Consider the following 12,050-nt stretch of genomic DNA (forward strand, 5'->3'; position numbering starts at 1 on the left):
GAGCATTTGAAAAATCTTTTATTTCTACCCAACTAAATTAATAATATGCCTTTACAATGCCTGTATTGCTCTTACTTTCTTAAACGACTTAAAACATGGCACCTTACAAAAGTTCAGAGTAGCCGTGGACTTAGCTTTGAGAATAGGTGTCTGCGAATAATTTTAGGCATGCGGTAGTTTGATTTTGTGAGGAATAAAGAGACACAGCAAATCTCAGTCTCAACTTCGTCAAGAAAAGGCGATTAGTTGGTTTGGCCATGTACTCTGAATACTTACCGAGAGCCGCCATCAAGCTTACCTATTTTACAAAGCATCAGGTTTGCATAGCTCGGGAGACCACTGCTGACAATTTGTTGGCAGTTATCGTCAGAAAATCGGGACGCGGATCTGACTTGGGGGGATGCAAGGAAGTTCTAGGGATGTGGTTTAATAATAATAAATTAATAATTGTAAATTTATGTAAAATTTTTTTTAAGATTACAAATAAATATAGAGTAAGTAGCTCTTATACTAAAATTACGGAATAAAATTAATAATAAGGTGGAGACTGACCGGAGCATTTCGTCGTAACATAACGTCGTAACATCGCTCGCAGAGAGCATCACCGAGCATCCGAAACTATGGATGGAGCGCTCGGCTCGGTGTGCTGACTGCCTGAATGCTCTCATCGTAACGTGTTATGCTACGACGAAATGCTCCGGCCAGTTTCCACCATAAGGGAGATTTCAATCCCCCTGTTCGAGCTGGCTGGGTTAAGTAGGTACGGATTTCAATCGCAATTGTGCTATAGTTTCGAAACGTACCACGATAACGTTGATAATCTATGGTCGCCAGTTTGACGTTTTTTTGTTGTTTGACGTTTGGTGACAATCGTCTCGCGACTCGCGATAAAAATATTAAAATAAACTTATAATTAAGAATTCTTCGTTATATTTTGTGTTTGAATAATTAAGAGAATGGGTGGGAAGGCGGAGAAAGGCACCCCCAAGTATATAGCAAATAAAATCAAGGCAAAAGGATTGCAGAAGTTACGGTAGGTACATTGACAATATTTTTTAATCCACACTTCTAGGATTTAGTTTGGTTGAAGTGTAAGTATCCTTTTCAAATGATGTGTATATACAGAGAAACCTCTATCTATCGTTCCTCGAATAATTGCTTTCCCGGATGTGTCAATAATTTCTCCTACCCCAAATTCATTTCATACAAAAATAGATCGCATTGATCGTTTCTCTATCACCATTTTACCACATTCATCGTTTGAATTACGCTGTATTTGATATATTTTGACCTTCTTCTCAATTTTGTTACATTCGACGACAATATTCCAACGTGTGGGATAGATTTTAGCATATAAAAATCTATCAGCGGAAGCTAAACTGGCAGTACACAATGGAGTTCTGGTTCCAACCCTTATGTATGGAAGCGAAGCGTGGAGTTGGCAAAAGAAAGATGAAAGCAGATTGAATGCAGTCGAAATGCGATCCCTCAGACGAATGTGTGGCAAAACGATGTTTGATAGATGTTCGAATGATGAAATAAGGAAAGAATGTAAGGCTGAGATAAGCATTATCGATAAAATTAAGAAAGGTGTGTTGAGATGGTTTGGACATGTAGAACGAATGAGTGAGGAAAGAACGGTAAAACAAATTTATGAGGCGAATGTAGTTGGAAAAAGAAGCAGAGGAAGACGGAGGAAAACTTGGCACGATCAGGTATGTCAAATACTTGAAAGCGGCCGGGTCAGGAGTCGTAATAATCGTCGGGCATGTATGAGGAGATGCATGAATGAAGAAGAGGCCAAGAATGTTTGCAAAGACAGAGCGGTGTGGCGTTTGATTCTCTCTGCCTACCCCTGCGAAGAAGCGGCGTGATAGTTAGCTAGTTAGTTTATGAAGTTGAAAAAATGAGCAGGGAATACCGAGTAAAACTTGGTACGATTCAGCTATGCAGGATTGACTGTTGAATGATGTTTTATGTGGAGGAATGAAGAGTATACAGAAAGATACATGAAATTATCTTCAAGATTTTCAATTCAATTCAATTCAATTTATTCAATAAAAAAATAATATATACATAACAAACAATATTCAAGGCGTATATATTAAAAGTAAGCAAGAAGACTTAAAGGTGTAGAAGAATCCCGCTTCGGAAAACTCCTTCGGACACATGGAACAGATCAATATCCAATGTGATATTGTTCAACATAGCGGTAGCTCTTCCTACAGGCATAACCATCGGCAGGTTGCTCCTGTGTATAGGAATGTGAAACAATCTATGTCGACGCTGTCTTAGGTAACTATCGGGAACATACAGACCAATGCTCCAGATAATTTCAGGATTATCCATCATACCGCGCAACAATCGAAAAAAATGCGTGATCAAATACACATTCCTTCTAGTCTCTAAATATTGTAGCCAAGCATACTCTGGAGAAACTGGGTCGGGTAGAGCCAAGGATAATAGATAATAGGATAGTAAGATATCTGGTGAGGATGATATTATGGGCAGTTAGGTCTCCGAGGGTAGATAGTCTCCTGAAGGTGTGCAGAGAAGGCGCACTCTTGGTGTGGAGATGCGGGCTGGTCCAGTGCAGGAATGGCTGAAGGAAGATGTGTTATGTGGAGGAATGGAAGGTGTTTTCTCCTGAGAAATGTAAAGAAAGGTACATGAAGTTCTCTACAAAGTATTCGGATTGGAATAATGCATCCGAAACTATGGATGGAGCTCTCGGCTCGCCATACTGACTGCCTGAATGTTCGCATCTTAACGTGTTACATAAGGACAAAATGGCTCCGGTCAGTCACGACTAGTTATAAGTGAAGAAGTCAATAAAAGTTCTTCAAGGCGGTATGGACATGTGGAGCAAAGGGATAACGAGAGAACGTCATAAATCAAAAAACTTGACTTTTCAGGAGAACGTTTTTAAAGTTTAAAAATATAATACAATGTATTAAAAATAAATATCAAGCCACTTATTGAACTTTTTACTGTGCAAAAGATTTTTTTAGGTAAAACCTGAAGGCTTTTTCTCCATTTGAAAAATATTTAGTAAATTTGAAAAAATAATTAAACAATACCTTTTCTTCAAAATGCAAAAACAACACTCTCTGCCCTGTAGGGGGTAAATATTAAATTAAAAATATGCCGCTTTTGCTGGGATATGGTACATTTTCTGGGCATTCCGAAAACATGCACAACTGAAAATTGACGATTTATGATTTATGACGTTCTTGAAAGGAGTGAGCGAAATGTGAACGGGATAACAGAATGGCCAAAAAAGACTGAGCACAACCAGATCAATCAGCATCTAAAATCTGGCGGTGTCAAAAGTCTGCGTAATCGGAGGGTTATTCCGGTGCAGGAATGACTGAAGGATGATGTGGAGGAATGGGAATATCTGGTAAGGATGATATCATGGACAGTCAGTGTACCGAGGGTAGATAGCTAGTGACTGAAGGATGCGATGCGTCATACAGAGGAATGGAAAGTGTTCTGATTGGCCGGCATTCCCGTGTCCAGATGGTACTGCCAGATGTGCCAGAAGCAGTGCCGCGACGAGAACGGATTCAAGTGCCACACCATGTCGGAGTCGCACCAGCGCCAGCTGCTGCTGTTTGCGGACAACGCGCACGAGTACATCGACGAGTTCTCCAAGGAGTTTGCCGACGGCTACTGCGAGCTGCTCCGCCGCCAGTTCGGCACCAAGAGGGTCAGCGCCAACAAGGTGTACCAGGACTACATCGCCGACAGGTTAGTTTCTCTCCGCCCTGTATCTGTGCTATGCAAATATCCTTGATGCCCGGAGTGTGGGGGGTTGTGATGAATATTGGTGATTACAGGGGAGGGGTGTGATAAATATCGGTGTTTCCCAGTGGAGTTATCCTAGTGAATAGTTATCAGTGCCACCCAGGAGGGTGGCGATAAATATCGATTATTCCCAGAGGGATGATAAATATCTGTGTTTCCCGGTGAGGGGTTGATAAATATCGGGGAATTCCAAGGAAGGAGGGGTACATAAATATCGGTGATTCTCAGTGGGGGGAGGGGTTGTCGATAAATATCGTAGTTTCCCAGTCGGGGGTGTTGAAAATATCGGTTATTCTGAAATAATATAATAATAATAAAACCCCTATCTGCACCCCAATGATGCATAGGGCACTGCGTCATATAAATGCAGTGTTATCTTGATCGTTTACACATGAAGCAAAGGTGATAAGCCTTCCGCTTCAGGTACCAGTCCAGGGTAATATTGAATAAATATTACAATGAAAAAATCACTTTTATTTATTACTCCCCTCGGGAATTGAACCCGGGACCTCCAGAACAGTAGCTGAGCGTTATGGCCATTACACTATGGACAATCGGTTATTCTTAGGGGGTAGATAAATATCGATGTTTCTAAGTGGGGGCGTCGATAAATATCAGTGATTTCCAGGGAAACAAAGGAATTTTACACAGTACATTGCGTACAAGTAAAACATTGGGCAAAATTTTAGTAATTTCATTAATTGATTCGGCAGTCACTTTGTGGTAAAATCTATCCATTTTTAACTAATGTTTTACTTAGTAAATACCACTATTTCTTAAAATCTACTGTGACACGTGTTTCGATGCATTCCGCATCATTTTTAAACACCTGTTTGACTTAATTTTAAAACATTAATTGATTAATTAATTGTAGTATTTTAAAACTTGGTTTTGGGTTGAAGGGAGCACCTGCACATGAACGCCACGCAGTGGGAAACGCTGACGGACTTCGTGAAGTGGTGCGGGCGCGAGGGCCGCTGCACGGTGGACGAGACGGAGAAGGGCTGGTTCGTGACCTACATCGACCGCGACCCGGAGACCGTCGCGCGCCAGGAGGCCGCCGCCAAGAAGGGCAAGATGGACAAGGACGATGCCGTAAGATGGACATTTCAAATGTCTCTTTTAAAAGTTCTAAACTTGATTTCTCTCACGCTACTTTATGATATTCTTCACAACCGTAATGCACCGAAAAATCTGTCTGAAAATTTTGTATACCTCTCAGATCATGGTCTATCACTTCCTTCTTCCCAAGAAAGGACACTTTCCATTCCTCGCCATAACACATCATCCTTCAGTAGTTCCTTCTCTGTCCAAGCGGCCAGACTATGGAATGAATTACCTCTCCGCGTAAACAAATGCACCTTCTCTAATAACTTTCAAGAAACGTCCGAGACATTACTATCTATCATTAGTACCCTAACTGTCCATCAAACCTCCTCCCTCTACCTCCTTCCCTAAACTCCCTTCTTCCTTTGCCTTCCTTATTATCATCAATTTGTAATTTATGTTTTTTTAAATGTTCAAGTACCATCTACCCTCTGATTGCAAACAGCTATATATGGTATCAAACGTTTTGACCAATATCACTAGTCTGTTTTTGGTTGGTCGGAAGATATTGCTTTTTAGCAATAAACCCGCCAATGTACCTACTTATTTATTTTCTGTACAAATAAATAAAGTAATAAAACATATATGAATCGTGTATCCTTCTTTCTGGCTTACGACCTGGCTTTTTGTGTCACATAAGTGTATAAAGTGATCACTTTACACACGTGCAACATTCACCATTCTACATATCTTGGACAACCACACTGGTAAAATTCTCCAAACTTTTTAATTTTTAGTCATGTTTTCAAGCGTTTCCCAGTATGTGAAAATAATCTGAGGTTCAGATCTTGCATACAGATAAAAGGATCTCTGCTAAATCAAAACTTTGCCCTATTCAACATACATGGCTGTTGCGAACCCATATCGCTCACTCCTTTCACCAACGTAATATATAAAAAAAAAACTTGATTTTTCAGTAGATCGTTTTTAAAGTTTAAGAATTTTCCTTCAACAACGTCATATATCAAAAATCGACAATTTTCAGTTGTGCATGTTTTCGAAACGCCCAAAAAATGTACTATATCCCAGCAAAAGCGGCATATTTTTAACTTAATATTTACCCGCTACAGGGCAGAAAGTGTTGTTTTTAAAGGTATCGTTTAATAATTTTTTTAAATATGCTAGATATTTCTCAAATGAAGAAAAACCTTCAGGTTTTACCAAAAAAGATCGTAGCACAGTAAAAAGTTCAATAAGTGGCTTGATATTTATTTTTAATACATTTTATTATATTCTTAAACTTTAAAAACGATCTCCTGAAAAATCTAGTGTTTTGATTTATGACGTTGTTGAAAGGAGTGAGCGATATGTGTTCACTGGCAGGATGTGTTTTTCTTTTTAGACAGGTCGGAATCTGTGTACTCTGTAGAATGTATTTGAGTTGGTCAAAAGCTGCCCAACTTATTTCTATCAGCGGGCTAATGTGGTGCTGCATAATCCCCCAGTTTAGCTGGATTTGTGGCGTCGTTCGTGTCAGGCAGGCGCTGCGTGCATTCACAGGGTGGGGTTCTGTTTCCAGGAGAGGATGATGGACTTTATAGAGAAGCAGATTGAGATGGGCAAGCAGTCCGGGTCTTCCGGGACTCCGGAGTTCACGGAGCTGCAGAGGAAAGACCAGGACGAGAAGGTGACAGTCAAACTTACCTCCAAACCCTCCGGTAAGTGTTATTTTAAAAAAAATTAAACGCATTTTATATTGAATTGTTGGGTAATATATCCAAAATAAAACAAGGTTTGTTGGATTGAATTCTACATTTATTTATGTATATGTTAATACGTGACGCGTTTCCTCTTCTTAGGACATTATCAAACACTACTCTATTTTGTATATTCTTCTTCTCCGTCTTATTCCTCATTGCTGAGGGTTGTGACCCTTGCAGAAGCAATGACTCTTCTCCAGCTATCCCTTGACTGCGCTGCACGTAGCGCTCCAACCACCGAGGTGCCTGCTGCTGCCTTAATTTGATCGGTCCATCGTGTGGGGATCTTCCTCTCCCTCTCTTTCCCTCTAGGCTACCCATCACAACCAGTCGTTCCAGGCTATCCTCGTTGCCACGCGCAACGTGTCCAAAGAACTGGAGGATCCATCAAGCCATCCAAGCATAGTTCCTATTTTGGATATATCACCCAACAATTCAATATGGAATTCTACCAACTGTCTGCAGTTACAATAAATATTTTATATATCGTGGGTGTATTGCCAAATTTATAGACATATCCGCCTCCGTAGTGTAATGGTCAGCACGCTGGGCTACCGCACTGGAGGTCCCGGGTTCGATTCCCAGGCAGCGTAAAATAAATATATGTGATTTTTCACTCTAATATTTATTTAATATTACCCTGGACTGGTACCTAAAGCGGATGGCTGATCACCTTTCCTTCGTGTGTTAATAATGATGAAGATAACACTGCGTTTATATGATGCAGTGCCCTATGCACCATTGGGTTGCGGATAAGGGTTTGAAAGGAAAAGAAGAAGAATACATTATACAATTTTGCGACTCGGTTTTTTTCAACAATGGCAGTCTTATTTCATCCTTACTTCTAGTATTATGTTCATGAAAATTTTTGTTTAAAATAATTTTATCCTTAAAATATTTGGGTAATTCACCGGTCTCCCTCTGCTCTTGTTTCCACTTACATTCGCCTCGTAAATTTGTTTTACCGTTCTTCCCTCACTCATTCGCTCCACATGTCCAAATCATCTCAACACACCTTTCTTAATTTTATCGATAATGCTTATCTGCATTATTTCATCCATTTTTCTTAAGTACTATTCTCTATATGCATATTTACAATGTCTTCTCCATCTTATCCGAGAAAAACATGGCACGATCAGGTATGCCAAATACTTGAAAGTGGTCAGGTTAGGAGTCGTAACAACCGGCGGGTATGTATGAGGAGATGCATGGACGTGGAAGATGCGAAGAATGTTTGCAAGGACAGAGTGGTGTGGCGCTCTATTCTCTCTGCCTACCCCTGCGGAGAAGCGGCGTGATGCTAAGTTAGTTAGTTTTTTTTCTCCATCTTATTCCTTATTTCTATTATTATTGTATCCTAGTCTTATTTTAACCTTTTTTCTAGTAAAACGTTCATGACAGTTTTCGTTTCAAACTAGCACAAAATGGCTGCCGAATCGATTAGCGATTTTTGTTGTTTGATTCGCAGCGCCCAAGCTGGTGGTGGGCGGCCCCCTGGACAAGAGGAAGTCCTCGGAGCCTGTGTCCTCATCATCAAGCAAGCGGAGCAAGACTAGTGGCCGGAAGCTGTCGGCTCTTGATGAGATACGGATGGAAGAGGAGAGGAGAAAGCAGTCGTCGCAAAGGAGGCTGTGAGTGATATATGAGTATATATATATATATATATATATATATATATATATATATATATATATATATATATATATATATATATATATATATATATATATATATATATATATATATATATATATATATATATATATATATATATATATATAGATGTAGTAAATTACATAAATATATTAGTTGTAATATAAGCTAACTTATGAAATAATAAAACAAAAAAATAATATAATTAAAATGTAACTTTGTTTTAAAATCACTATAAATATTTTATTATAACTTAATTTAAAAAAATAAAGCCACTTGAGATCTACCTAAGCTTCTTTCCCTAACCGTCAAAATATTTAGAATATTGTTTAGTAGATAGTGTTTTAGTATTATCAGTCTTGATAAAGAAGCGGTTAGCTTCGAAACAGGTAGACATTATAATTAAGTTATAATAAAATATTTATAGTGATTTTAAAACAAAGTTACACTTTAACTATAAAATGGAAAATCACAAAGTTAGTGCTTCAAATATAAATTATATAAAAAAATAATTGTCTGCGCTGCTGCAGGGAGATGCAGTCGGAGCGCCGGCGCCCCCCGGACGCCTGGATCGCGGAGGGGCTCGTGGTGAAGGTGCTGACGGACAGTCTGGGGCCCCGCTACCACCGCCGGAAGGGGCGCATCCTCAGGGTCTTCCAGGACTACGGGGCCGAGGTGCAGATGCTGGAGGCGGGCGACAAGCTCAAACTGGACCAGGTAAGCGTCAGAGAGATGTAACTTTTATAAACACTCTCTTTATCCACCAATACCACTTTAAATATCTTTGCACTGCAAATGTCTTTGCACTGTTCCGTGTCTGTCTGCTGTGCTGGTCGGGGTTGTGGGCGTCTTTGTACCGGCCAACGTCGAGTCGGAATCGGATCTAGCTGACTAATTGAACTAAACACTAATCCCTTTCACTGCCTACACCGGGGTACTTCTAGAAAATTTGGTGATGGACTTACAATCTTGTATTTATTTAGATTGGCAGTGACAGGTATATTGAAAGCCTTTAAATGTAAAGTCAAGTTGGCCCAGGACCGGGAAGAATGGAGAGGACTTGTGCGACAAGTGCCTGACATTCCAGAAGACCACGACGCTCAGCATTGAGCAAGAAGATGAAGAAGAAGAAATATAAATTCACAGTAAAATCGAGATACAATTTCACATTTTCAATAAATCTGTCAGGAAGCCTAGATGCTTCTGTATAAGATCTGGGCATGCGGTGGGACAGTTTTCAATAAATATCACTTTAAACGGTTCACTGCCACGAGTGCGTTAACGCACTCTCCAATTCCGTGGTCGCTAGGCCGGCCACACAAAATGAGCGCACTCCTTTGCTTGTCACAAGCCAATATGCAATCCGATTGGAACAGTTTTTTAATTAGAATATATAGAGTCATCAATGGATCTTTGTCAGACGGGAGGAATATGTAATTGAACACACTCAACCTATAAAGGATTGTATTAGACTCGTGAAGTGTTTATAACACCCGATATAATCAATATTTTCATTCATCATTTTCTTTTGGAAAATTCTCCTTCGAAAAAACGTTATTTTCGTAAGTTGGCAATGAATGACATCACAGAAACGATGGAGTTATTTCAATGTTGGTGTCATTGCTAAATTATTGGCGGCTCTATTTGTTGACGTCTATGGTCCACCCTCCCACCTTCCCCTGTTACAATAATTTAAACCCTGAAGAGGGCAACAGGTTGTTGCCGTAACTAGTTGGTTAATAAAAATGTGAGTGGATCAAAACACAAAGTGTTTTTATTTCTCGAAATAAAAAATAGATTAGGAAAATAGAAAAAATCCATGTGGAATGAGATTCGACATTGTTGCAGGAACATCTGGAGACGGTCATACCGAGCCTTGGCCGGAAGGTGCTGGTCGTTTTGGGGCCTAAGCGGGGCGCTACTGGCGAACTTCTCCAGCTGGAGGACGGCGGGGCCTGCAGGGTGCGGGTCGGAGACTCCTCCAGCGTCATGCAGTATCACGAGATATGCAAGATCCACACTAGCTAATCTGATCATGTAGCTATCCGGAGCACAGTGCAAAAGACAATTAAAAGTGTACAAGAATGACTCTGACTATCTTTACTTATTTTTTTTTTCTAAAATGTTAATAATATTAGTATATAACCACTCACAGAGATTTTTATATCTACCGGTTTGGAGACGTACCCGTCTCTTCGTCAGGACAATCACTACTGCAATGCAAGCAATACCACCCTTCACCACCTTAGCACCATTTAATACAGACACAAAATGTCTAATACATGCGATTTTTGGTTGACCCAAAGACCAATATGCACTAAAGGTTTCACCACAGACATGCGTTACGAGCCGAGGTTAAACACGCACTAGAATTAGACATTAGAAAATTTTGTCCGCCTCTGTAGTGTAATGGTCAGCATGCTCGGCTACCGTTCTGGAGGTCCCGGGTTCGATTCCTAGGGGGGGTCAAATAAATATAAATGATTTTTTTCACTCAATATTATCCTGGACTGGTACCTGAAGCGGAGGGCTGATCACCTTTCCGTCTTGTGTTAACGATCAAGATAACACTGCGTTTATATAATGCAGTGCCCTATGCACCATTGGGGTGCGGATAAGGGTTAGAATGAAAAGAATTAGACATATTAATGAATCAACTTATATACTCGTAGGATGAAAGGAGTGGGCGGGGTTCGAATAGGATCGAAGTGGTGGTACTGATTGTCCTGACGAAGAGACGGGTACGTCTCGAAACCGGTAGACATAAAAATCTCAGTGAGTGGTTATAGACTAATATTATTAAGATTTATGTAAAAAATAAATAAGTAAAAATGGCTAACCATAAAGTAAATGCTTTAAATATTAATACTATTGAGAATATCTCTCTTTCTGGTTTACGGTGTTTGTGACTTCCCTCTTTTTTCCCAAGCGTGTTAACACCTTGCATGCCTGTTACACGGGCCCGTGTATCATGCGTCCAGCGCATAGTGTCCACTACACGGGTCCTTGATCGCGCATATCAACATACAAACGCGTCAGTCTATTGCGGGCACTGCTGGCGAGAGATGGACACACGGATTTGTGTGATAAATATATATACATATGATGTGTTGCATGCCGAACGACGATGTGGTATAAATAGGCAAATATACCACTTTTTTTTTTTTTTTAACCCTTATCCGCACCCAAATGGTGCATAGGGCACTGTGTCATATAAACGCAGCGTTATCTTGATCGTTTATACATGAAGGAAAGGTGATCAGCCCTCCGCTTCAGGTACCAGTCCATGGTAATTTTGAATAAATGTTACAGTGAAAAAATCAATAATATTTATTTTACCCCCCTTGGGAATCGAACCCGGGACCTCCAGAACGGTAGCCGAGCGTGCTGACCATTACACTACGGAGGCGGACATTTTTTTTACAAAAAATTAATTTAATTGGTAAAAAAGACCAATAGCCACTTATGGGATTGAGGCAAGAGCAGATACTTCTAGAATGAAATCTCGGTTTGGAACCTCCGAGACGAAGACTCTCCGATCCATAACCGGAAACACATTGCGAGACCGAGTAAGAAATACCGACATCCGGAGCATGTGTAAGATGGAGGATATTGTGAGGTGGGGACGACAACGACGGCGATACTGGAATGATCATGTAAACAGAATGTCGGATGACAGACTTCCACGTATCCCTGAAGGACGCAGACCCCCAGGCAGACCTCCGAAAAGGTGTAAAGACAGATGGGAGTCAACATCCAAGAGCTACAAGCGGAGATTTG

The 12,050-nt window shown here is 40.3% G+C and overlaps 1 protein-coding gene across 2 annotated transcripts; it reads left to right on the forward strand.

Moving 5' to 3' along the window:
• Positions 1-832: 832 nt before the first annotated feature.
• kin17 (kin17 DNA and RNA binding protein) lies at positions 833-11,424 on the forward strand. 2 transcript variants are annotated; one of them, XR_015837205.1, is made up of 8 exons: positions 833-1,033; positions 3,523-3,753; positions 4,713-4,905; positions 6,437-6,575; positions 8,086-8,248; positions 8,801-8,987; positions 10,119-10,443; positions 11,008-11,424. XR_015837205.1 is itself a non-coding variant. In XM_088256176.1 (7 exons), exons 1-7 carry the CDS (start codon positions 957-959, stop codon positions 10,296-10,298), a joined length of 1,170 nt encoding a protein of 389 aa, XP_088112302.1. In that variant the 5' UTR covers positions 833-956; the 3' UTR covers positions 10,299-11,424. The 2 variants fall into 2 exon arrangements, 1 of the variants encoding a protein (XP_088112302.1); XM_088256176.1 differs by having other exon boundaries at positions 10,119-11,424.
• Positions 11,425-12,050: the final 626 nt, after the last annotated feature.

The sequence above is a fragment of the Brachycentrus maculatus genome, unplaced genomic scaffold (assembly GCF_059751285.1).
Source record: "Brachycentrus maculatus isolate JH-2025_06_01 unplaced genomic scaffold, ASM5975128v1 h1tg000059l, whole genome shotgun sequence".
Lineage (NCBI taxonomy): Eukaryota > Metazoa > Arthropoda > Insecta > Trichoptera > Brachycentridae > Brachycentrus > Brachycentrus maculatus.

Excerpts from the sequence above, each read along its gene's own strand:
- kin17 (XM_088256176.1), top strand. The coding sequence starts at position 957 with ATGGGTGGGAAGGCGGAGAAAGGCACCCCCAAGTATATAGCAAATAAA. Across the intron at positions 3,754-4,712 it reads CAGGACTACATCGCCGACAG|GGAGCACCTGCACATGAACG; the intron begins GTTAGTTTCTCT and ends TTTGGGTTGAAG. Across the intron at positions 8,249-8,800 it reads CAGTCGTCGCAAAGGAGGCT|GGAGATGCAGTCGGAGCGCC; the intron begins GTGAGTGATATA and ends GCGCTGCTGCAG.